Source organism: Myotis davidii, unplaced genomic scaffold (genome assembly GCF_000327345.1).
Source record: "Myotis davidii unplaced genomic scaffold, ASM32734v1 scaffold88, whole genome shotgun sequence".
NCBI lineage: Eukaryota > Metazoa > Chordata > Mammalia > Chiroptera > Vespertilionidae > Myotis > Myotis davidii.
In genome coordinates, this window is record NW_006300377.1 from 3,261,361 (window position 1) to 3,273,423 (window position 12,063).

The following is a 12,063-nucleotide window of genomic DNA, read 5'->3' on the forward strand; positions in this document are numbered from 1 at the left end:
GGAAGTGAGGGGTGCGGGGGCAGCAGGCTAAGAGCTACAGGAGGGCGGCAAGCACATGGATTCATGGGCAGGGCTACTAGTAGATTATAATAGTAAAAATTTGGAAACAATTCAAATAGCCAGCAATGTGGAATGCTTATGTGAATTATGGCACATTTATTCATATATTTCTTTGCAGCCATTAAAGTGACTATTAAAAAGACTATTATAATGGGAAAAGTGTTTATGCTAAATGAATGGAAGAAAGAACAATAAAACTTTTGATTCACACTTTGATTTTTAGCTAGACTCTGAATACCATTGATATATAAGCTCCTTGAAGGCAGGGATCTTATCTTATTTATCTCCAAATCCCAGGCCTAGGACAATAACTGGTACATAATTGGTTCTCAATAAATGTTGAATTGGATGGACTGTTTAAAACTATTGTTTTGTGCGGTTAAGGATTGGGAGGAAATAAGAGATATAGGATTAATTGATGTGTTAGGACAGTGGGATTTGGGTGATTTATTTTTTCTTTTATATTATGTTTATTCAGTTAGCGAAAGTCAGTAGGGAAAAATAGTCAGATATTTGGGAGCTATTTGGTATTTTTACAAAATGTTTTTCTTTGCAGAGATGATTGTTTTAATTTCATAATGCTGAGAAGTGGGATGGTAGGGCCCTTAATGTTTTTCTTAAAAGAAAATGGGAGTACAGAGATATTGAAATCCCTTCTGTTGTTCCAGAGTCAGCTAGTAATAAGATTCACATTAAAAGCTATGGTTTTTTAGTTTATAATTCATTTAGTTTAGTTTCATCTCTTTGGTTAGTTTACTTTCTCCATTTTGAAAACAGTGCAAGAAGAGAGTGCAAGAATCACCAGGGGAAAGTTCACATATGTGTGATTTTAAGTATAATTGCTCCTCTTTATGGTTGACCATAAGATTTTCTGTCCTTTTTGCAGCTCACTCAAGGCCTATATGAATTCAAAGTGATTGTAGATGGTCAGAATTCCCATGGGGAAGGCTGTGTGAACGTGACGGTAAAGCCAGGTATGTTTCTCAGCCCTGACTGTGCCTCCATTGCTCCCTCTGAGGATTCCCAAGGAGAGGGAGATTTGATTTTAGGGGTTTTTAATTTCCATTCTTTTTTAAAAATACATTTATTGGGCAATTCCTAATTCAATGTAGAAAAAGATATAGGGTGGCAAAGTATATACTTTGGTTTTAGTTGGAACACTTCGCTGGGCAGGGAAATGTTAGCCACATGACCTACAGTGCGGTATGGCACTGAGCAATAGCCCATCTGCCTGAGAACTACTTCTCCAGTGGGCCATGCTGAGAGAGGACCATGTGTGGTAATTAAGAGATACAAGAAAGCCAGGAGCCTAGGAAAAGTATGTAGGAGAACCAGCCAAGTCGCTGGCCCTTTCTGATCTCTTTCCAGAAATGTGGGGTTTTATACACAGTCTTCCTCACAGAATCCCTGCCATTTCTCCTTCACGTTGGACACCAAATTCCATTATTCTTTTTAAGTGATCAGTAGATTACAGTGTGACAGCAAGGTATCTTGTTTTGCATTTTCAGAGATATTTGGGGGAAATTGGCAAAATGGTCCAGACATTGGCACAAATTCTTAATACTATTCTCTGTCTTTGTTAGTAATAGATTTTCTTTTAATTCCTTTGATTTTATAGCCAAGGTAATACTTTCTCTTTGTTAAAAATGTGTTTAGCATAAAGACCATTTGATCATTTCTCAATGAAAAGGCCACTGGGCTCTCAGTCATTCAGGTGGGCTAGAGTGAGTGGTTTGTGACCTTTCTAACACTCGGCCTACTCACCTCCCACATAGTCAGCTCCCAGGTGGTTGAGAAATTACTCATCTTTTCAGCACAGTTGTGGCAGGGATAGTTTGCTTTCCAACGCCTTTATTGCACACATTTTATTGGTTGTCACCTCTGGTCAGCTTGCCTGAAAGCAGTCACTTGCTACTTTAGTACTTTTCACAAACTAGATAGCACATGAGCATTGAAAGAATGCACAGGGTGTGGTCTTAAGAAAAGTCAGGCTTGCAAGAGGCTTAAACACTCCTGGGTGTCTTATGTTAGAATGCCAACCTTGTGACTTATACATTTGATGATGCTTCAGATGCACATTAGGTATTGGAAACATTTATAATCCACCCAGAGGTGGCCTGCTCTTCTTATAATTTACAAAGCCACTCTTTTAATTTCTTCTGGGTCATTTTCTTGCAGAGCCCCGTAAAAATCAGCCTCCTGTTGCCATTGTGTCGCCACAGTTCCAGGAAATTTCTTTGCCAACCACTTCTACAGTCATTGATGGCAGCCGTGAGTATTTACTGGGCACAATGTTTTAGAACAGCATTCACTGGATACTCTGGTCAAAGATTTGGACCAGCATTCTGCTTAGGCTTCTTGACCACAATATGGGAAGACCAACCATCTGAAGCAACTGATAAGGAAGTAAAAACCAGACAGACCCTATTTAAAACCCCCATGTGGCTTCTTTGAAGTAACATTTCTATTCTGAGATGGTAAGAAAGTGGGATTATACATGCATTTAGCATTATTTTAGTTGAAATTTTCTGGTTTTCAAATTTTCTTAGATGGAGTTGCCATTCTCAGTTATGGAAACAAAACTCTTTCCTATCATGGCAAGATGAGTAACTGAGAGTCTTAACTGAGGAGCTCTCATCCAGCCATCACTGCCTAACAAGATTGTCAGCCTTCTCCTGGAGAGACACACAGAATGTGCTCCACAACCCTGCTTGGCTCACTAACATTGTCTCTTCAGAGGACAGGAGAGGATCTCTGGGTCTTTGCCATTGATCCTGGCTATGTGTGTGTGTAGGAGGTTTCAGGCCTATCATCTCACCAATATTTGCTTGGCTTCTCTTGAGACCCATTAAGGCCCTGTTACCCTGATTATCTTGGCAAAGATAGCTCCTGCTTTAGCAGAGGAATCTCTAGCAGTGTTAGACATTTCATGTAGATAGTTCTGACAAGAGGAGGCTAGAAGAATCGCAGGCCAAGAGGTAAGAGACAGGACAGGAAGAGGCACTTGGGAGAGTGGTAGAAAGATTCGTATAGTACCATTTCATTTTATATTTTTGAATAGGTCAAAGTTAAATAATATGTAAAGGTACAGGGCAAAAGAATCTCTACCATCACTGTCATCCAACTATCCAGTTTTTCTGCAGACAAGCAATGGTATTATTTTATGTATCTTTCCAAAGATATCTTATGCATAGATAAGAAGATGCATATACAGTCTTTATGATAAAACAGTATGTACACTGTTATGTACAATGCCTGTTTCTATACATTGGATAATTTTTCTGAATCAGTATGTGAAATACTTTATTCTTTTTTTCTTTTAACGATTACATAGCCTTCCATTATATGGGTGTACAATTTCATTGTTTGAATATATACTTGTTTTCAGTCAATCTCTACTGATGATCATTTAGATTATTTCTGATCTTTCACTATTACAAATAATGTTACTGTGAATAATCTTGTAAGTATGATGATGAACACATATGTAAGGATATCTGTAGGATAAATTCCTAGAAGAGGAATTGCAGGGAAAAGGGTAAATTTTGCCAAATTGCTCTTTACAGTGGTTGCATCAATTTATGCTTCCACCATGACTTAAGAAAGTTCCTCTTTCTCCACACCTTTACCCATTTATGTGTCATGAAACTTTGGTCTTTACCAATCTGATAGGTTTAAAAATGGTATCTCAAGTGAAATTTAAATTTGCATTTCTTTTAAGTGAGATTGAGTATCTTTTCATGCATTTAAGAATTTTTTATTTTCCTTTTCTTATTCAGTAACTTTTTAACCAGAGTTGCCTGTGTTGGAGTCCTTGGAAAACTATGCAGTGGAATAGTCATAGAGAGACAGAATGACCCAATATTCATAGGGAAGAAATAATCTGGAGAGATAGCCTGTAATTTCATGAAGTTCCCCTAGCCTCAAATCTCTATAGGTAGTTGCCCTGGTTTGTGTAAACTGAGTAAGTGCTGAGACCAGGCGCTCTCATGTTGTAACCGATGTTTCTTTATGATCAAGAAAGCACTGATGATGATAAAATCGTCAGGTACCATTGGGAAGAACTAAAGGGACCTCTGAGAGAAGAGAAGATTTCTGAAGATACGGCCATATTAAAACTAAGTAAGCTCGTCCCTGGGAACTACACTTTCAGGTAAATTTAGGATCCTTCAAGTTTATCATTGGCCTTTATTTTCCTTATATGGGTTCTACATTCTTATAGGAGTTACTCTGACAGATACCAATTTAATTGTAGAGTGGTTGAAAATATAGCCTGTGGTTCCATTGATTCTTTGAGCCCTAAAGTTAATTGTGGTCACAACACAAATAACTTTTTAGGGCAAAAGCCCTTGCATAATAGATTAGGATCCACCACAGTTAGTCCTATTCAAAGTCTTATCTGGCAGTTCTCCAGACATTTTTAGGATTTCTGCCATTAAGTGAAAGGACCCGTCTTTCTTTGCCTTTTCTCAGGAAAAATCTAGCATGAACCTACTATCATCTTGTCTCTTCCCTATGGGAAATGCTTCTTCAATTTATATCTCAAAACCTTCACTTTTTAAAAATATATTTTTTATTGATTTCAGAGAGGAAGAGCGAGGGAGATAGAAACATCAATGATGTGAGAGGATCATTGATTGACTGCCTCCTGTAGGTCCCACACTGGGGATGGAGCCTGCAACCTGAGCATGTGCCCTGACCAGGAATCGAACCGTGACCTCCTGGTTAATAGGTCGATACTTTTGACACTTTTTGTGGTTTATTTGAATATGAGTTGTAGGATCTTTCTCTATTAGGGCTTTTCGGAGAATTTTATTCCAAGATAGTCCTTTTGGGAACTAGTTTCAACATTCTAGAATATGATTAATAAGAGTGTGAGGCTGACTCTAGAGTAATCCTCCTTATATTTGCACAATTCCTTGTATGTTACCAAGTACTGTGTCATCCAAACACCATGTGTACATGATACTGTCGTCATTTTATATCTGAGAAAAATGAGGCTCAGTGTATTTACTAAACTGCACTGAATTGCAGATTTTCTAACCCCCATGTCAGGGCTCATTCTACTCTGTTCCTTGACTTGACCCATATGTATTTTGTTTGCTTCCTAGAATGCTCTTCTCAGACTGTTGGAGTTCTGCCTATCCTTAGGGACCTACAGTTTTCTGTGAGGCTCTCTTAGATCCCTCCAGAGAGAAGAGAAGGTTGCACTCAGTGCCCTTATGTGGCGCCTACCACGGTGCAACAGCTTATTCTTGGGTGTCTGTGTCCCCCACCAGATCTGATAATAATCAAGTTTTAGACACTACCAGAGACATAGTGATGAATGTCGTAGCACAACACCTACGATATAAATACATATGCAGGTTCTGACTTAGCATCACTGTCACTGACAAGACTTCAGGAGAATGAAAGGTAGTTGCCATTTAACAAGGTTGAAGCCTTTTCATTGGCTTAAAATGGAAAAGTGAATTGATTTTTCTTAGATTTCTAATATAGGAATTTTAACATTTATGGGATTTAATCTGGGCTAGGTTGATGTTTTGAAAAATAACCACTGGTTTTTGAGCATTTACTCTGTGTTTAGTACTGTTCTGAGCTCTTTGCAAGTAGAAGGTCATTTAAACCTTATAAAAATAATGTAATTACTCTTATTTTATAGATTAGAAAATTTAGGTACCAAGAGGTTAAGTAACTTGCCCAAGGTCACAAAAGAAGTCTGAGCTTTTAACCAAGGTTAAAAACAGCGTTTCAGATGGATAGGGTATTAGGGATCTATTCTTTTTTTCTAAGCCTCAATCTATGAACTGACAGGGTTGAGTTTGATTAGCATTAAGGTCCAATCTGATTCCACTCATTTTTCCTCTCCCATGCTTCTACATGGCAGTACATGGCAGTATCCTTTTTCCCAGCCCTGTGGTCAGCTGCTATTTGTTTCCAGGATTCTTGCATGTAATCCAGGGACCGAGGTGAAAGTCAGTAATGGGCAGCTTCTATTTTGCCACTTACCTATAACTTGCTCTTATTCTGAAATAGGAGACAAATAGTGCATGTAAAAAACAAAAAACTGAAAACAATAGGAAAACTGGAAAAAAAGGAAACTTCTGTGGATTTTTCTTCTGATGTTTGTTGATTTGCATGTCTACTAGTATGTATCTGATGTTTTTGTACTCTTTCTCAAGGCTGTAATACCAAAAATCCCCTCCAGACCATAGGAAAAGGTGAGGCTGTGGGGGAAAAAAACCCACAGATGCCTGGCTCTGTCTGTGGCTGCTGGTGAGATTTAAACAAATGACATGTTTTTTTTATGCTTTTTATCTTTCTGTCAGCAAAATGGAAGGAGCCCAAACCTCCTTGCTTGCTTATGCTCACATTTTGAGGTAGTAAAAGCAGCTTTAGGCTGTTCAGCTGGAAGGCATCATTTTGGTAAATGCCTTGTTCTTATAAATGAACATTATTTTTCTCTTTCAAATCCTGTTTCACACTGGCACAAACTGTGAGACTGTTGCATAGGAGAATTCATTTCCATCTTGGGCTCCTGTCTTACCACACCATCCCTCTTAGTCCATCCCAGAGGCTGTCTGCTCAGGATGTCCATTCCTGTGAGTGTACATAGCCAAAAAGGATGGTGGGGAGGAGAGCCTGTTGCAGTCAGAGCACTAGTTAATGTAGTGTCTCTGTACCCCATCGGAATAGGGACCAGGGACTCTCTCTTAAGACTTGGTTTCTAGGCTTGGGAGTCAGAGAACTGGGCTTGCATCTTGGCTCAGAATAGGGTTCTGGGCAGGTTACTTAGCCTCTCTAAGACACTTGTAAATTGAGATTGATAACTGCTGTGAGGGCTAGATCAGACAGTGCTTGTGCGGTCCCAGCACACAGACACATGCAGGCAGCAGAGCAAAACAGTGCTGGAGACACACTGCCTGGACTCAGGTCCTAACTCCACTACTTTCAAGCGTGGGCGAGTTACTTGACCTCTCTCTGCCTTAGACTTTCATATGTGTAAGGAGTACAATGAAGATAGGACTTTATAGAGCTGTTGTTTATTGAGTTGTAAACCACTTGGAACAGTGCCTGGTACACAGTGAACCCTTAGTGTTAGCTTCTAGTATTACTCTACCTTTCTAAGAGGAACGGTAAGAATTGGTTACTAATTAGTAACCCTTCCACCTTGGTATTTCTTATTCTTGATTTTCAGTCCTCTTATGTTTCTTCTTCTTTACTGAAAACCATTCCTGATTGCACTCCTCTCTCTGCCCTAATAGTTTGACTGTAGTAGACTCAGATGGAGCTACCAACTCGACCACTGCAAGCCTGACAGTGAACAAAGCTGTGGATTACCCCCCCGTGGCCAATGCGGGCCCCAACCAAGTAATCACCCTGCCCCAAAACTCCATCACGCTCTTTGGGAACCAGAGCACTGATGACCATGGCATCACCAGCTATGAGTGGTCACTCAGCCCCAGCAGCAAAGGGAAAGTGGTGGAGATGCAGGTAGGAGGGAAGAGTTTCTGTCTTTTCTTGCCCAGGGGAATTGGAGCTACTATAGGTTCACCTATCTAAGGCTTGTTCTTGCTGTATTTTAATGACCAAAGTCAGATTTGTGCATAGAATATTTGAATTTCTTTTTAAATCCAGAAAGTTTAAGGAGCCTTTAATTAACATACTCTCAAAAACCTTTATCTTAAATGTTTAGTATCAGGGGAAAAGACTGGATGAGAAATGGTAGCTGCATGGGTGTGAATCTTACAAATTGGAGTACATTGCCCAACTAGGTGGTGAGCTCTTCTCTGCAGATATTTAATAAGAGACTAGATCTGTCACCACACAGGTAACATAAGTAAGTAAAGAAAACTGGATGGGGCTGTGGTGAACCAGAGATCTTAATCCCTGACTAAAGGGGCCAGCTGCTTCTAAGGCCCAGCTGGCTGTGGCCAGATGGAAGTATGGTCCCATTATTATCAGGAAAACATAAATATAGACTTTTATGTGAAAGTTTACAACTTTTAAAACATATAGGCCAAACAAACTGTCTGCAAGAGGCTGTCAGGTTTTCCCACTGTTCTAAAGTTCCTGTATTGGAGTTTGTTCTAAGTTATATGTAGTGTTCCTTGTGACACTCAGGAGTCTATGTTTCTAGATTTGAGGCATGACTTAACCCTACCAGACCGCTGTACCAATTTTTTGGTGATTTCTGAATCTGCTGCTATACCGCTGTACCTAATTTTTGGTACTTTGCCTAGTATGTGAAAAAAATGCGTAGACCTATTTTCTACAATGTCTCCAAGTTCCATCTTATTCTAACCACTTGTTTGCATGTAACTAACATTTTTCTGTATCATGTTGGTTTTTTCTCTTTAATGCTCAGGAGCCCAGGTATAGGGGACAGTTAGGTTCAGGGCCTCAGGTCTGGTAGACTTAAAGCTCACATTTCACATGGGTTTAGTTTAAGTATTGTGTTGGGTTTCTCTGTTGCTGCAGAATCTGCACAAATCTGTAAGGGTCAGCATAGCGTTACATAGCATCTGGAATTGCTGCCATGTTTTATTGAGCGCTTCATTAGGATCACTGTGCAGCCTTCGTAGGAAGAACACTTTTAAAAATTGTGTTATATATTCACTAGAGGCCCTGTGCATGAAATTCGTGCACAGGGGTGGGGGTGTCCCTTAGCCCGGCCTGCACCCTCTCCAATCCAGGACCCCTTGGGGGATGTTCTAAACCAGCAGTTGGACATCCCTCTCACAATCTGGGACTGCTGGCTCCTAACCGCTTGCCTGCCTGCCTGCCTGCCTGCCTGCTCACCCCCTAACCATTCCCCTGCCAGCTTGATTGACACCTAACTGCTCCCCTGCTGGCGTGATTGCCCCTAAAAAACCGCTGCTGGCCTGGTCGCCCCATGCACCCTGCTGTTTGGTCGTTACTGTCACTGTGATGGCATCCTGGACAATTTACATATTCCTCTATTATTAGTATAGATTAGCGCTAAGGACCTGTTCATATATTCCCTTCCCTTGTGAGAGCTCTGATTTTATTTGAAACTGCTGCTGTGTCAGGGAGGATTGTTCCCTTTAGGGGAGAAACTTTTTAACAAGATGTCCCATAGTGTCTGATCCAGCATTCACTAATTTTGCTGAATTCTAGGAGGTAGTAGCCTAGTACCAATAGGTTTAGAAAACTGGGTAAGTCTCTTAGACCCAAGCAGGACCTAGCGTATGATGTGATTCTGGGAGGCTGCTTTTCCATGGCCTGTATTTCTATATCCAGGGTGTTAGAACACCAATCCTGCAGCTCTCTGCCATGCAAGAAGGAGACTACACGTACCAGCTAACAGTGACTGACACAATAGGACAGCAGGCCACCGCTCAAGTGACTGTTATTGTGCAGCCTGGTAAGTTCCAACCTTGAGGTGCAGGCTCTTCTATTGGCTGGTCCCTTTAACCTTGGGGAGAAGAGGGTTTGCTTTTGACCTGTATGTCTGTCTTCTAGAAAACAACAAGCCGCCACGGGCAGATGCAGGCCCAGATAAAGAGCTGACCCTTCCCATGGATAGCACAACCTTGGATGGTAGCAAAAGCTCAGATGATCAGAAAATTATCTCGTATCTCTGGGAAAAAACACAGTGAGTATTGACACAAAGCCTTACTTATGCAAAGACTCCAGACATTTGCAGAGCAAGATTTTACTTATTTTTTTTTTTAGTGTACTTGCTGTGCCCTGACCTGGTGGCTCAGTTGGTTGTAGCATCATCCCATACACCAAAAGGTTACAGGTTTAATCCCCATTTGGGGCATGTATAGAGGTCACTGGTTGATGTTTTTCTCCCCCACCCCCTCTCTCCTTCCCTCCCTTCTTCAGTCTCTAAAAATCAATAGAAATAAACAAATTTAAAAATCAATTAAAATATTCTCAGGCAGGGATTAAAAAAAATTTTTTTTAAGTACTTACTTGCTCTTGTTGGCTTATTCAAGGGGGCTGTGACTGAGAAAGAAAGGTTTGCAATGCCAAACTTCAACACTAAGAAAATTATATAAGATAATTTTTGTAAGAAATAAAGAATGCTTACCATCAGCTAGTCCCCAGGTAGTATTTTGCAGTCCTGGTGCTTTTACAGGTATAATCCATCTGCTGAAATGCATAGTTTAATTACACTTGAGAGGCAGGATGGAAGGGGTAATGGAGCAGAAAAATACTGTTGCTCAAAATTAACTGGGTAAGGCTGGCAGGGGGACGGGGCAGAGCAGCGATCAAGGAGAATTGAAAATTCATCTACAAAATGAAAGCATTGCTCTATTACTATATCCTCGAAGACCACACTTACCAACTACATTAGCCAGAGGAGAAAGGCAGTGACCAAATAATACTAATTAAAATGGAATCACCTAATTGAGCCATTCCTGGCTCTCACAGTTTCTTTCAGCTCCTTTAAACCATAACAACTGGAACTCAAAAGTAATGAAAGAATTCCAAGGAAGAGTTAAATGTTAAAAAGGAGTTAATTTCTCTGTTTCCAAAGGTAGCACTCATAGAACAGACTGGGTGTTTTTTTGTTTTTGGTCAGGGGCATTAGAGGTGGATGGGAAAGGGCTGTAATTGGACTACAGAAACTACTTACTATTGGTGAGTTGGATTCTAGAAATTATTTTTCTCAGCTCTTGTTTCTATCTTTTGGAGAACCTAATCTTTCTTCTTCAGCCCCATGTGTTTTAATTATAAGTATTGAAGATACTAGTGATGAATCTTTCGGTTGAGTTTTATTCGTGTTTACAGCAGAAATAATGCTTATTAGCAAGCTTCTTTGGGGAGAATCTGTTTCAGGAGGCGCTATTAGAGTCAGAGGTCATAAGTTTAAATAGCAAAACAAAACAGAAAAGTCTACAGATTTCTCTGGTTGTCCTGTAGTTTTAAGAAAAGCTCTGGGGTGTTTTGACCCTTGAGCAGGACTCAAGAGTATGTGCAGCGTCGTGCCTGGGCAGCTGATACACAGCTCACTCGCCTACTGCAAGCTGCTGAGTGAAGCCCCAGGGGAGAAGGAAGGATGCCCGGAGTGCCTGGTCCCCTGTGGTCCCTGTCTGGGAGCTGGCAGGAGCTTTGCTTTCAGAGCTACTAGGAAGAGGATGCTTTTGCCCTGAGAATTCCTCTGCAGCTTTGGCCCACTTCCTTTGTCTGACTTTTCAGCAAGAGTGAGTTTGGCATATGATTAAGAAATGTGTTTTGCTTCTTTGCTGGCAAGAGCTGGACCAACTACTGGGCCAGAAATACTTTTCAGAAACATCACTATGAAATCATTCTTTTGATCAGAGACCTGCTTAGAACACTTCCTTCCTTTTACAAACTGGAACAGCGAAGATTTTAATGTTCTAGAAGCTCATATAAAGGATAAAGCTAAATCTGTTTGAAAACTGGTGAATGGAATTTTCTGATCAGCAGGTAGCCTGTATTATGGGGCCAAATGACACTCTGTTCAAATGGAATATTTTAAAATTTGTCCTCTGAAGGTCTGGGAAACAATAGTTCATGTCTCATCTGAGGCAATAATTGTCTGCACCTGCTGAGTCAGGGACAAGGGAGCAGCAAACGGGTACAACTCCAGCCTCTGGTTTCTCTCTTTGTCCAGGGGACCTGATGGGGTGCAGCTCGAGAAGGCTAACAGCAGTGTCGCCACTGTGACGGGGCTGCAAGTGGGAACCTACGTGTTCACCTTGACTGTCAAAGATGAGAGGAACCTGCAAAGCCAGAGCTCTGTGAATGTCATTGTCAAAGAAGGTACCTCCCTACCTCGGGTTGGTGCAGCAGCCTCAGGATTAGATAACTGAGGAATTCATCATCTCTTGTTTGGCTGCAGAAATTGATTTAGAGACAGGGTGTGGGGAAGAAAGTTGGGGTAAGGGCAGCCGATACTTGCTTTTTTAAAACAATCTTCATTGAGAGTGGTTGTAAGGTGATTTTTCATTTCTTGCATTCCCCTCTCTCCCTTTCTTCTTTCCTTCGTTCTTTATTGAATAG

At 40.8% G+C, this 12,063-nt stretch overlaps 1 protein-coding gene across 5 annotated transcripts in view; it reads left to right on the forward strand.

Annotated features, from left to right (window-relative positions):
- KIAA0319L (KIAA0319 like) overlaps positions 1 to 12,063 on the forward strand; it is a 119,056-nt gene that overhangs the window by 89,859 nt on the left and 17,134 nt on the right. For all 5 annotated transcript variants that reach the window (XM_015572836.1, XM_015572837.1, XM_006777316.2 and 2 more), the window contains exons 7-13: positions 947 to 1,034; positions 2,239 to 2,331; positions 4,081 to 4,213; positions 7,326 to 7,554; positions 9,325 to 9,448; positions 9,547 to 9,679; positions 11,675 to 11,823. In XM_015572836.1, the coding sequence (XP_015428322.1) occupies positions 947 to 1,034; positions 2,239 to 2,331; positions 4,081 to 4,213; positions 7,326 to 7,554; positions 9,325 to 9,448; positions 9,547 to 9,679; positions 11,675 to 11,823 (949 nt within the window). The remainder of the gene's footprint in view (positions 1 to 946; positions 1,035 to 2,238; positions 2,332 to 4,080; positions 4,214 to 7,325; positions 7,555 to 9,324; positions 9,449 to 9,546; positions 9,680 to 11,674; positions 11,824 to 12,063) is intronic.